This window comes from Camelus bactrianus, chromosome 19 (genome assembly GCF_048773025.1).
Source record: "Camelus bactrianus isolate YW-2024 breed Bactrian camel chromosome 19, ASM4877302v1, whole genome shotgun sequence".
NCBI classification, from domain to species: Eukaryota; Metazoa; Chordata; class Mammalia; order Artiodactyla; family Camelidae; genus Camelus; species Camelus bactrianus.
The window spans coordinates 12973644-12987892 of NC_133557.1; the positions used below are offsets into that span (position 1 = coordinate 12973644).

General features: G+C 45.0%; 1 protein-coding gene across 12 annotated transcripts in view; it reads left to right on the forward strand.

Moving 5' to 3' along the window:
- CEP250 (centrosomal protein 250) overlaps positions 1-14249 on the forward strand; it is a 46968-nt gene that overhangs the window by 18170 nt on the left and 14549 nt on the right. For 11 of the 12 annotated variants that reach the window (XM_074347203.1, XM_074347201.1, XM_074347207.1 and 8 more), the window contains 10 exons: positions 102-246; positions 730-876; positions 1588-1818; positions 2619-2812; positions 3035-3162; positions 3348-3517; positions 10219-10386; positions 10795-10929; positions 12154-12297; positions 12935-13068. In XM_074347203.1, the coding sequence (XP_074203304.1) occupies positions 102-246; positions 730-876; positions 1588-1818; positions 2619-2812; positions 3035-3162; positions 3348-3517; positions 10219-10386; positions 10795-10929; positions 12154-12297; positions 12935-13068 (1596 nt within the window). Of the gene's footprint in view, positions 1-101; positions 247-729; positions 877-1584; positions 1819-2618; positions 2813-3034; positions 3163-3347; positions 3518-10218; positions 10387-10794; positions 10930-12153; positions 12298-12934; positions 13069-14249 lie in introns of those variants that run through there. The other variant, XM_074347212.1, reaches the window with a different exon arrangement.

The following is a 14249-nucleotide window of genomic DNA, read 5'->3' on the forward strand; positions in this document are numbered from 1 at the left end:
CTTCATTCTTTTGTATCGCAAAGACAATTGCATTCCTGTTATATTTTGGGGTGTGGCCCCTCCCTAAGGTTTCCTCTAGTCCCCTGTCTTTTCCATCTTAGTCAGGAGATGCTGGCAGGTATGGAAGCCAAACAGTCAGAATCTCTCAGTGAACTGATCAGCCTTCGGGAAGCCCTGGAGTCAAGTCGCCTGGAAGGGGAGTTGCTGAGGCAGGAGCAAACAGAAGTGACAGCTGCCCTGGCCAGGGTGCGTAGGGTCCCCTTCGCTGGCTGGTAGGGTGGGCGGCTTGGAAAGCTGTGTTTCTAGGACAAGGGGGTGCAGCTTTGCCTCATTCTTTACCCTGCAAGCCGTGTCCCTTCCTCTTTCTTGCTTCAGTGATTAGTTTCTGCTTTTGGGTACTATCCCTCCCAACAGACTCTCTGTATTAGAATTAGTGTGGTTTTCTAATGTATAAATCTGGTCATGTCCGTCTCTTTCCTAAAACCATTCAGCGGCTCCCCAGCTCCTTGGGGCCACATTCTCTGCACCTCTATACTGTGAGTCCTCCTTACTCCTTAATGAATGAATGGATGGATGAGTGAATGAAGGGAGAAGTTGTTTAGAATGTAAGGGAAGGAATAAAGTGTTAATGGTCCCTGTACAAGGAAAGCAGCAGGTGTTGGGGACACAAGCTGTTCATTGTTGCAGGAAAACTGGAAAAGGAAACTCTTCAGCTGTCTCTGTTTTTAGGCAGAACAGTCTGTTGCGGAGCTGTCAAGTTCTGAGAACAGCCTGAAGGCTGAGGTGGCTGATCTTCGGGCTGCAGCGGTCAAGCTCAGTGCCTTAAATGAGGCTTTGGCCTTAGATAAAGTTGGGCTGAACCAGCAGCTTCTCCAGGTGAGCAAAGATTTGCTACTCTGATCCACAGGGTAGAGCTGGGCCCCGACCAAGGGCAAGCCAGTGACAGACAAAGCTGATGCCTGTGACAAGGAAGAGTTCTTAAATGGATCAGCCCAAGACAGATCAGCTCCCAAATGTCCTAGAATGAGCAAAAGGAACATTTATACACAGAGGAGAGCAAAGATTATAAGGCCTGGGCTGAGCCATTGAAAATAGACCTCCCCACATCTAAAGCAGAACCACCTTCGGGCATTGGGGTAAAATCTTTAGGGCTCGGAAGAAGGCCTGTGTCCTCTGGAAGGAAGACTAGGTTTTAAATCCTGTTATATGTGTGAGGTAACATCAGTCACCAGAGAAGGATTTGCTGAAGAGTCTAAATCTCAAAGAATCTTCTCTATAGGTTGCAAATGTAATGTTGTCTCTTCACTAACCCCCGTTCCCTTGAGCCCCAGAAATGTTCTCTGCTCCCTTATTCTGAATTCTTTGAGAGCAAGATTTTGCCCTTTTTATCTCTATCCCCAGCAACAGCCCATCTAGCACATGGAATAAAGGCTCTAGACCAAATGAATGCATAGCCCCCCTCTCTCGTAAGCACTCCTTGTTCATCTTTGGAGAATAGATTCATATCTCACTTGGATTTCTGTCTCAGCACTTCATCTCTAAACCATAACCCTTTGTCTTTGATGCCCTTCCCTTTTGGGCCAGTAGTTAGAACAGGAGAACCAGTCTGTGTGCAGCAGGATGGAGGCAGCAGAGCAGGCGAGAAACGCTCTGCAGGTGGGCCTGGCAGAGGCCGAAGGGAGCAGGGAAGCCCTGTGGGAAAAGAACACTCACCTGGAGGCTCAGCTGCAGAAAGCGGAGGAGAGCAGAGCTGAGCTGCAGGCAGAGCTCAGGGGCCTCCAAGAAGAGAAGGAAGAAATTCAAGAGAAACTAAGCGAGGTGAGAAGACAAAACTGATGCCATCGCATTAAGGTATAATACATGCTCACTGTAAAAATGAAGACACAATGGAAATGATTCAGAAAGGGGAAATCTCACTTCCTAGAAATGACCAGTGTTACTAGTTTGGGATATATCTTCCAATTTTTTAAAAGCATTCCTACAGGAACCCACTGATTCTGCACTGCTTCACATTCACCAGGTTGAATTAGATGCCTCTTCTGTGTGCTCTGGTAGTACCTCGTGTTTATTTCAACCGCCACACCCTGTATACTACATTATAAGTGTTTGTTTACATGTCTCCACCATTAGACCAAAAGCCCCTTGAAGGCAAGGCTATGTCTTACTTGTTTTTATTCCTCCAGCTTTTAGCATAGTGTCTAACACAAAGTCAGGGAGCACAGTAAGTTTTTTTTCTGAACCAATGACTCAATTCAAAGGTCATCTTCCTCCTCTATCAAACTTCTCATTGCCCTAATAATTATATATAATGTCCCTTCTCAGAGTCCCTTCCTCAGGGCATTGATCACTTTCTTCCTGGTATTATGTGTGTATCTTACTTCTCCTTAAGACTAAAATCTCCTTAGAGGTAGATCTCTTGCAGCCTTAGCACAGAGTCTTGCTCAAAGGAGAGCATGTTTCCTGGGCTGGGGGGTCTAGGGGTTGGTCAGGGAAATAGAAGATGGCACTTGGTATGAGTTTGCAATGCTCAAGGTTCACAGAGCTGGGTCCAGGATCTCTGTAGCAGCCCTGGGGGGATCCTGCCTCTGCTCTGTATCTCATCAGTTTCTTCCCCTCAGGCACATCACCAGCAGGAGGCAGCCTCAGCTCAGATGGAGCAGCTGCATCAGGAGGCAAAGCGACAGGAAGAAGTGCTTGCCCGCGAAGTCCAGGAGAAGGAGGCTCTCGTCCGGGAAAAGGCAGCTCTAGAGGTGCGGCTGCAGGCCGTAGAGCGGGACCGGCAGGACCTCTCTGAACAACTGCTGGGGCTCAGGTAGGGCCCAGACCCAGGTCCGCCAAGGGCAGAGAGAGCTCTGCAAAGCAAAGGGTAGCCAAGCTAAGTTCCCTGCCCAAAGTACATGTGTTCTAAATGAGTTATGAGTCCATAATTGCCCCTCTAACTTCTCTAGGTGGCCAGTAGTTAGAACCCAACTCCTCTTAAGGAAGGGTAAGGGGCTTGGTGGGTAAGAACTCTCCTGATTCCTGAACCTGACAGCTCAGCCAAGGAGCTACTGGAGAGCAGTCTGTTTGAGGCCCAGCAACAAAATTCTCTGATAGAGGTCACCAAGGGGCAGCTGGAGGTCCAGATTCAAACTGTCACTCAAGCCAAGGAAGTAATCCAAGGTGAGAACCCAACTGGGATGGGCACACTTTATTCCACGGGGATGCTGAAAGCCAGGAAGATAGTGGGAAGCTATTCGAGCCAAGCCCAGGGCCTCTGAGATGGGAGTTACCCATGAGGTCTGGGGAGAGGGGGGAAGTGTGGAGGGAAGAGGCTCAAAGACCAGATCCCGTCCCTGGCATCTTAGGGGAAGTGAGGTGCCTGCAGCTGGAACTGGACACTGAACGGAGCCGGGCAGAGCAGGAGCGGGATACAGCAGCCAGACAGCTGGCCCGAGCTGAGCAAGAGGGGCAGGCTGCCCTGCAGCAGCAGAAGTCAGCCCATGAGGAGAAGATGAACCGGCTCCAGGAGAAATGGGTAGGTGGTGGATGTAGCTAGGGGATGGGAGAGACAGACCTGGCCTCCTTTCAGTGAGTGTGCCACCTTTTGGCTCTTGGTCCAGATATTGCTGCTTATAGGAATGAATTCTGAATAGGACTAGCCTGGTCAATCACCAAGGTGCAAAATCCAGATTCTGGCTATTAAATGTGTTAATATGTGAAAAACACTAACAACAGTTCCTGGCATGTAGTAAGCTCTATATTTGTGTTACCTATTATTATTATATTTGTTTCTGTATGTGCAGAAAATTAAGAGTGGATCCTGGGATTTAGGATTGATAAACTGGCCTCAGTGTGTAAAGGGACCAGAGGAATGCCTTGGACTGATTCTTGCCCAGTTCAGAACTGTGTTTCTTTTGTCTCTTAGTTATATAATTTAGTCCATTTGCTTTTACTGTGATTATAGGTATATTTGGATTTATTTCCTCCATCTTCTGCTACTTGTCTTGTCTTTTTATACCTTTGCGGAAGGGCGATCACCTTTCTTAATTTCTTTTAAAGGGTTATATTGGATAGTTAACTTGTATTTTCTCACCTCTTTTTTTTTTCTCTCTGCTACTTTGGATGATATGCAGTCTATTTTTTTTTTTTATTCTTTTAGTTCTTTAATATTTTAAAATACATGCTTAATAAAAATCTCAGGTTAATGAATATATTTACCCTTTTCCTGAATGACACCAGGACCACAGAACATTTTACCTCCATTCACTCCTCCAAACCTATCTACTGTTTTAGTCAATGTGCTTGGTTATAACTAATTTGTTAACACCATAAATTATGCATTTTAGTTATTTTATACAGTCAATATTTGTTTAAAAACACTGAAAAATTTACAAGGTTTTTTTCTTGCTCATCATTCCTTCTTGTATATCAAGCTTTCTATTTGGATTTATTTCCTTCTTGAAGTAGAATTTCTTTGGTGACAGTCTGTTGGGAGTTAATTATCTGAAAATGTCTATTTTACTTTTATTCTTGAAGGATAGTTTCACTGGGTATAAAATTCAGGTGCCGATTCTAGGGTGACAGTTGCTTTCTGTCAGCACACTGATTACTCCATTGTTGGTATTGAGAAGGCTCTGACCTTCTCAGGGTATCCTCCATGTATCTTAACTCTCTCTCACATTTTCTCTGCATACTTTTCTCTTTCTACACTGTGTTCTGGGTGATTTTTTTTCAGATCCCTCTTCTATTCACTAATTTCTCTTTTCAGCTATGTCTAATCTGCTATGTAGTCTATTCACTGAGTTTTAAATTTTACTTATTAAGTATTTTATTTCCAGATGTTCTTTTTGGTCATTTTTTCATCTTCTTGGTCATTTTTTTAGTGTCATTTCCCTGATTTATATTTTCAGTCCCCTCTTTTATTCTTTAAACACACGAAACATTCTTTTATGCTATCTAATGATTCCAACAACTAAAATCTTCTTGGATCTTGCTCTGTTATATGTGATTTCATTTGGCTCTTACTCATGGCCTTGGTCCCTATGTGTTTTGTGGCTCTAGACTCTGAGCTCACATTCTCTGGAAATTTTTCTGTGGGGAGCCTTTTAGGCCTGAGGCAAAGGGGCTTTTCCTCAGAGATTTCCTTTTGCTTTTGTCTGGAAGCTGAAGGACTAGCATCCCAGGACCAACTCAAAGTAGAATTTCTGTTTCAAGTTTTTTGGGACCACATTCAGGCCCTGAACCCACATGAAGACCAGCTTATGGTTATGAATTCTCAAGGGAAATATATGAATATAAATATATATATTTATCCTGTATGAGGGTTAAAACAAATAAATTTCCTTACTATTCCCTTCTGCAGCGTGTTTCTTTTTCCCTCTCCCCCACTTTTTTTCTCTCCCCCTTTCTTCCCCTTTCCTCCCTCTCTCTTCCCTCTCTCTCTTAAGTTTAGCCCTTTACTGAGGGCACTAGAGCCCAGGGACGGGTGAGTGTTTGTGAAGGGCCACATATGGGGCCTTGCGGACCCCACAGTCTCTGTCACAGTTACTCTTCTCTGCTGCTTCTGTGCAGAAGCGGCCACAGACGATACAGAAGCGAATGGGCATGGCTGTGTTACAGTAAAACCTGATGTGTGGACACTGAAGCTTGAATTTCACATAATTTTCACACGTCACAAAATCTTATTCTCCTTTTGACTTCTTTTCAACCCCCAAATTGTAAAAGCTACCCTTAGCTTACGGGCTATACGGCAACAGGAGGTGAGCCAGGTTTGGCCCACAAGCCATAGTTTATTTCTTTCTTCCTTTCTTCCTTTCTTCCTTCCTTCCTTCCTTCCTTCCTTCCTTCCTTCCTTCCTTCCTTCCTTCCCCTCTTTCTTTCTTTCTTTCTTTCTTTCTTTCTTTCTTTCTTTCTTTCTTTCTTTCTTTCTTTCTTTCTCTCTCTCTCTCTCTCTCTCTCTCTGTCTCTCTCTCGCTTTCTTTCTTTCACAACTTGATGTATTTTGATAGATGTGTACACCCAAAGCCATGTTTCTTTATCCCTGCTTTAGCCCTTTGGAGGTTCAGCCTTATGTGGGAATCTCCTGTCAGACTCACCACCTTTTGTCTTCTGTTTCCTCTCCCCACATAGCCGGAAAATGAATTTCAAGGTTATTAGGTAAAGCAAATGCCTCCAGTAGAAAGCCAGTTCTGTGCTCATTTATCTCTTTAGATCACAAGTCTTGTTTTGATTTTGACTCCCATGAAATTATTTTTCTGCTGGCTCAGTGATACATTAAAATATACACTTAATATTTTACCAGGTATTTTTTGCTGTTTTGTAGCTGGAGGGTTCAGAGATCTTGTTTGTCATATTTCTGGAAATGGAAGTTGACCTGTCTTGTATGTATTTGTGATTTGATTATTACAAGGCAGACTTGTTTGGCAAGATGGTAGCCGGAAACTTGCTTCTTTTTAGAATTATGTGCTTGAAATTATAGTAGGTACTTGAAAATATTTATTGAATGACCTGTGTCCAGAGGAGTTCAGTTTTCCAGCAAGAATCAGGCATACCACCCACTGAAAACCCCACAGGTAAAAGAAGCTATACAACTTCTGAATGATGAGTTACCACTGACGTAGCCTTGGTTTCTGTGGGAGAACTGACCATCTCATGGCCACACCTGAGTCATGAGAGGGCCTCTGCTCTCTTTTCTTTTCTTCTCAATCCCCCGACTTCTGATTGTCTGACTTTGTGATCTCCCTACTGATCTCCCTCATAACACTTGAGAGTCTGTTAGTTTTCTTTTTTTTATATGAATAGAAATCTCCTTTATTCTCTTCCTTTACCCCCTCTATATGAGTAAATGTAGGAGAGAGTCCGTCTGTTTTAACAGTGACTGCCTTCTAGAATCCTAGGAATTAGATAAACTCTTAGGAGTCAGATTCTCCATTCTTCCATCTAGTGCCTGAATCCCCTTTAACAGCAGTGATAGTGGATACTTACTGAGTTTTTCCCCATGCCAAGTGCTATTCACATTATTTCAGATAGCCTACACCACCACCTAGTTAGGAAACTGAGACTTAAAGAAGTCACTCAGGGTACCTGGCTAATAAGTGGTAGAGCAGGGATTAACCATTTCTCAACATCTATGCTATGTCCACTTCTACAGCATCCCTTCTAAGGGTTACTTAAGCTTCTGCTGTAGTCCATCAAGGCTGCCACTTATTTTTAGATAAATCTAGTTTTTAGAAAATTATTCCTTGGTTGAGCCAAAATCTATTACCTGAAACAAAGGCTGAAACAAATCAGCCTTAGATTTGCTTGAAATACCTCACCAATGTGGCTACTTTCCTCTAGTCATGTTTTTTTTTTAACATTTTTTATTGATTTATAATCATTTTACATTGTTGTGTCAAATTCCAGTGTTCAGCACAATTTTTCAGTTATTCATGGACATATACACACTCATTGTCACATTTTTTTCTCTGTGAGTTATCATAACATTTTGTGTATATTTCCCTGTGCTATACAGTGTAGTCTATTCTACAATTTTGAAATCCCAGTCTATCCCTTCCCACCCTCCACCCCCCCACCCCACCCCCGGTAACCACAAGTCTGTATTCTCTGTCTGTGAGTCTATTTCTGTCCTGTATTTACGCTTTGTTTTTGTTTGTTTGTTTTTGTTTTTGTTTTTTAGATTCCACATATGAGCGATCTCATATGGTATTTTTCTTTCTCTCTCTGGCTTACTTCACTTAGAATGACATTCTCCAGGAGCATCCATGTTGCTGCAAATGGCATTATGTTGTCGGTTTTTATGGCTGAGTAGTATTCCATTGTATAAATATACCACATCTTCTTTATCCAGTCACCTGTTGATGGACATTTAGGCTGTTTCCATGTTTTGGCCATTGTAAATAGTGCTGCTGTGAACATTGGGGTGCAGGTGTCATCCTGAAGTAGATTTCCTTCTGGATACAAGCCCAGGAGTGGGATTCCTGGGTCATATGGTAAGTCTATTCCTAGTCTTTTGAGGAATCTCCACACTGTTTTCCATAGTGGCTGCACCAAACTGCATTCCCACCAGCAGTGTAGGAGGGTTCCCCTTTCTCCACAGCCTCTCCAGCATTTGTCATTTGTGGATTTTTGAATGACGGCCATTCTGACTGGTGTGAGGTGATACCTCATTGTAGTTTTGATTTGCATTTCTCTGATAATTAGTGATATTGAGCATTTTTTCATGTGCTTTTTGATCATTTGTATGTCTTCCTTGGAGAATTGCTTGTTTAGGTCTTCTGCCCATTTTTGGATTGGGTTGTTTATTTTTTTCTTATTGAGTCGTATGAGCTGCTTATATATTCTGGAGATCAAGCCTTTGTCGGTTTCACTTGCAAAAATTTTCTCCCATTCCGTAGGTTTTCTTCTTGTTTTATTTCTGGTTTCCTTTGCTGTGCAGAAGCTTGTAAGTTTCACTAGGTCCCATTTGTTTATTATTGCTTTTATTTCTTCTAGGAGAAAATTTTTTAAATGTATGTCAGATAATGTTTTGCCTATGTTTTCCTCTAGGAGGTTTATTGTATCTTGTCTTATGTTTAAGTCTTTAATCCATTTTGAGTTGATTTTTGTATATGGTGTAAACCTCTAGTCATGTTACACATCACTCATGAACCAGTGTCCACAGTCTAACCAGCAACCCTTGACTGTTACTTCCTGGACATCACAGAATTAGCTCTTCTGGTAGCCATAACACACTTCTAACTCATATTGAGCTAATAGGTCAGTTTTCTTTCACCACTTACTACTATAGAAATCCATCTTTCCCATATTCTCACAGTTGGATTTTTGAACCAGAGTGTACAATTTGATGTTTCCAACTGTTCTATGACTGTGACATTGTAGATTGCTGTTTTTAAGTACCTTAACAGTCCAGTAGCTGAAATGTGATTGATTCAAGCACCGTTTAGTACTTACTGTGTGCCTGGCACACTGCTGAGTGTTGAGGATACAGCAGAGAGCAAAGGAGACACAGTTCTCTGTGTTGTAAAGTCTGAAGTCCTGGGGGAAGCTTAAAGTCTTGGGGGAAGGTAGGTATTAAACAAGTTAATACATAAATGAGTAAGTGATTGTGGAAGTTCTATGAAGAAAAAGAACTAGGTGTGAGAAGAAGAGTAACAAGGGGGACCGTTTTGAGTGTAAGGTCTGGGAAGGCGTCTCTGACGATGTGTCATTAAGCTATGAGAGACGGTGGGTGGGAAGAGCGGTCCAGGGAGAAGGAAAGCATGAGTAAAGGCCTTAAGGTCTGGAGATGTGCGGTGTTCTCAAGGACCTGAAGGAGGCCAGTGCAGCCAGAGTGTAGCGAGGGATGGGAAACTGCACAAGAAGATGCTGGCAGCGGGTGAAACACTAGCGGCATCCCCACTCCGTGAGCCCGTAACTACAGACTCGTAAACACGTTAAAGGAAAGGTGATGATGAGATAGCTGTTACGTACTGAATGCTTTCTGTGTGCTGAGCACCACTCAAAGGGCTTTACATGCTTTGCTTCACTCCTCCATGCATCCCTAAGAGGACAGTGTTGTTATCCCCATTTTTATAGATGGGGAAACTGAGACATGGAGATGTGATAGAAATTAACTGAGGTCACATGGGTAGTGTTAGATTAAAGGCTATAACCCAGGCAGCCTGGCTCCAGAGCCTGGCGCCACTATCCTGAGATCCTAATATAGGGGCTGGATTAGTCTGGGAGGTCAGGGAAGGCTTTGGTCACTGGTGGACCTCTGGGAGTACCAGGATGCCCCATCCTAATGCTCTTGTCTAGTACAGGAGACATGCTAGCCAGGCTTGGCCTGGTTTTTCAGGAGGCTGAGCCTACTGCCCTGTGCAGGGGACAGTGGGCAGTGAAGAGCAAGTCTGCCACCTCGGTTCACTGTTAAAACCACCAACCGTGATGTGGTTGCTTTAAAATAACAGATACTGGTACCTTACATTAGGGACAGTTGCACTTTAGAAAACACTTACACATGTATTGTATCTTTTTTTTTTATAAATCTCATTTGATTCTCATAAAATTTAATGAGGTAGGCAAGGCAGGGATTATCAGCCTCACCTCGCAGATGAGGAAGCAGGCTTAGCAAGACCCCAGGGTCGCACAGCTGGTGAGCAGTAGACTTCTCACAAGATCCCAGTGCTCCTTCTGCCTCCTCTGCCTCCTCTCCTCGCCTGCTTGGCTCTCACAGTGTTCCCTTCACGTAACCAGGACAGTGAGCGCTCCTGGCACCAGCAGGAACTGGGTAAGGCCCTGGAGAACCTGGAGAGGGAGAAAACGGAGCTGGAAACGAGGCTGAGGGAGCAGCAGGCAGAAACAGAGGCCGTGCGGATGCAGAGGGAACAAGAACGGGCCGAGGCCGAGAGTGCCCTGTCCCAGGTGGGAAGCTGGACCGACTGGGCTGCACATCAAACCCATGCCCCTGCCACATTTGACCACTTCCTTTTCCACTCCCAAGAGTGGTGCTGCAGGAGCTTTTGGAAGACAATGTAGCCACCCACTTTGCTGCCTGTGAGCAGGTGATCAGCACCGTTAGCTTCAGGGCCAGCTGTATGTCGTACTTCCTGAGGGAGGGCTGACTTTTTTACCACATCCTGTCAGCTTGCAAACCGGTGGCAATCTTCGCACTTCCTGGTTCTCAGTCAGTGGGTCCAGACCTTCCTTTGCCCACAGCCCCCACCCCATTTGCCAGAAAAGCCCTAGAGCAGCGGGTGTGTGCTTGCAGCCTAGTGGGTGAACATGGTGACCCCTGACTCAACAAGCCCTTGCCCTCCTGCCCCTCCACAGATGCACCTCGAAACAGAGAAGGAGAGGGTGTCCCTCCTGGAGACACTGCTGCAGACCCAGAAGGAGCTGGCAGATGCCAGCCAACAACTGGAGCGGCTGAGGCAGGACATGAAGGTTCAGAAGTTAAAGGAGCAGGTATGGAGGGTGGTCCTGGGCAAGGAGGAAAAGGGAGCATCGATTTACTCAGTCAACATTTATCTGTTCTTTGGCACTTCTTTGCACCAGGCCCTGGGCTAGGTGCTGACACTTGACCAACAGAAAGGTGTGGCACAACAGTGAACGTGACAGTCAGGGTCTGTGCCTTCCCAGAGCTTCTGTTTTAGCGACAGAGCAGACACAAAATAAGTGAGATAATTACAGGTTGTGATAAGTGCTGTGAAAGAAATGAATAGGATGATATAACCGAGAGTGATTCAAAGGAGGCCACTCTGGATAAGGTGATCAGGGAGGGCCTCACTGAGAAAGTGACATTTGAGCTGAGCCATTAAGGTTAAAAAGAGCCAGGCCCATAGAACAATAGAGATGAACCTTGAAAGCATATGCTAAGTGAAAGAAGCCAGTTAAAGAGACCACACAGTGTATGATCCCACTTATAGGAAATATCCATAACAGGCAAATCTAGAAAGAAGACAGTAGGTGAGGGGTTGGGAGTGAGGGTGGCGTATGGGGAGGGAACAAGGTTTCTTTCTAGGGTGATGACAGTGTTTTAAAATTGATCGTGGTCACAACTCTGTGAATAACTAAAAACCATTGAATTGTATGTTTTAAATGGGTAAATTGTAGGGTCTGTGAACTTGAATCTCAATAAAACTGTTAAAAAGAAAAGAAGCCAGACATTTGAAGAACAGCTTAGGCAGAGGAAATAGGACAAGCTCATGTCATAAGGGCCTGGGATGAGCAGAAAGGGCCTGGGACAGTGTAGAACAGATAGGAGGCAGGAGCCCTTTGTCAGCCATGGTAGGAGCTTGGATTTTGTTCTAAGGGCAGAGGGAAATATATATATATATATTTTTAATAGTTAGTTTCTGAGTGGAGAATTGTGCATGTGGGCGTGGTGGCGTGAAGTGAAAGTAGGGGCAACCAGCAGGAGGCTGTAGCCGTGGTCTAGGTAAGGGACCCTGACTGAGAAAGCCTGGGTGGGCCAGTGCCCTTGATGAGGGAAGAGAGCTAACAGGAAGTGAGGAGTCCAGGTGGTAGGGCATCATGAAAACAACATGGATAGCTAGGCCCTGCCTCAGCTTTTGCCAACGCAACTGAAAAACTAGTATTTATGCAACATGAGTTTCTGCAACATGGATTTCAAGACCAAAGCCCCAGTGGAAGCTTTCCTCTACTCCCTGCTGTCTTCTCCCTCCACAGGAGACCACTGGGATGCTGCAGACCCAGCTCCGGGAGGCTCAGCAGGAGCTGGAGCAGGCAGCCCAGCAGCACCGGGACCGCCTCGCTGCCCTCCAGGAAGAGGGCCACATCTTGCTGCAGGATAAGATAGACCTGCTGAAGCAGGTCTCTCCTCCCCTCTCCCACCCCGCAGCCCTGTCCTCGCACAGCCAGGCTTTCCCACTCCCTCCTACAGGATGAGGGGAGCCTTGAGCTTGGGGGGAGGCCCCAGTACTGAGTGGAAGAGTGAGGCGTGCTCTGAGCACATGCTTCCCAGAGCCCTGGAATAGTTAGTAACCTCTATCAGTAGTGACCACAGACCTCAGATTTCCCTGGGCAGCCGAGTGTCAGTTGTTATTCCTCCTCGTAGAGCCAATATTTTTATATGACAGATTTATTTTCTTACTCTAATTGCTTTTCCTCCTCAGAATCCTGTATCAGATGGTGTGCGAATTGCTTATTTCAAAAAATATATACCCTTGTCTGTCACTTGGCCCTTGGGCAGAGCTGTATTCAGCCAAGATTTTTATTTGTACCTGCCTTTATACAGCATATGTGAGGTTGGAGAGACAGGTGTCTAGACTGAATGGTATTGAGGGAGGGTGGTGGTTAAGAACAGCATGTAAGGGTTGGCAGAACCTCTAGAGCTTTGGAAATGGGCTGGTGACCATTATGGTAAACCTAGAAGGATCCTAAAGCCCTAGGTGACAAGCATCCTCGCACCAGCCTCCTGCTCTTGGTCCTCATGCCCTTGACTTTCCAGGTGGAAGACTTGAAGTCTCAGCTGATTTCCAAGGATGACTCCCAGAGGCTGGTGGACCAGGAGGTTCAAAAGAAGCTGAGAGAGGCCCAGGAGTGTAGCCGAATTCAGAAGGAGCTGGAGAGAGAGAAAGCCAGGTAAGCTAGACAGGCTATGAAGTCGGCTTTTGCCTTTCTGGATCCAGGGGTCATGGTGAGGTTGACAATTCTTTGCTCAGATCACCTAGCCTCTCATGTCTCCAGCTCTGGGCTGTACAGGCAGCTGTGTGGAGAGGGCGTGGTCCCTGTCTTTAAAACTCACACTTCATTCATTTAGTAAATATTTAGAGAACACACATCATACACCAGACACTATGCCAGGGGTTGGGGATATAGCGATAAAAAAGACAGTACGTTCTCTGCCTCAATAGAAGCTATAGTTTTGTGGGGAAGACATTAATTAAATAATCACCAAAGTAAATTATTGGAGACTATGTTACCTGGTATAGAAGAAAGAAACAAGACAGGGGTGGAAATCTATTTTAGGTAGGATGTTAGGGAAGGTATTTCTCAGGAGGTTACTTTTAGACTGACCACTGGAAGATGAAATGGAGCCAGCCATGCAAAGGGGTGGGGGAGTTCAAGCAGTGGGAATAGGAATTGTGTGGAAAGGCTCAGAGGTGAATCAAAGCTGGGGGTGTTTGGTGAAACTGAACGTGCTATGTGACTGGAGCCAGACGAGCCTGTATCATTCAGGACTTTCAGGCCACGGCCAGGAGCTTGTCTATTTTAGGTTTAGTAGGAAACCATTGGAGGGTTTTCAGTAGGGAAATCGACACAAGCCAATTTATGGAGAATTAGAAGAGATCGTCATGACATGAAAACTCAGGCATGAGATGAGACCACTCAAAATGCAGGGCAGCGTCTCTTCTTGGTGCTTTCAGAGTCTGAGGAGGAGAAATCCTTGTGTTGATGAAACTAGAGGCAGGAAGACAAGGTAGGAGGTAGACAGTTGTCCAGATAAGAGATACTAAAACTGGACGGAAGTTGGGTAGTGGGGAAGGCAGGGAGGGAAGGGGTTTAAGGGTCATCAGGGGAGCTGGAATCTGTTATATGTACTGTTAGAGTAAATATAAGTGGGATGGAGGGAGACCGCTGTGACAAGGTCAAGGCTTCTAAACTGAGGCCCTGGGTGGATAGAGGTGCCATTCACTGAGTTAGGAAACATAGTAGGGATGACTGTGGAGAGGGAGGTACAGAGGGAATGGGCAGAATTGGACATGTTGAATTCGAGGTATTATATAGATATTTCCGGAATTTGCCAGAGAAGAATATACTGA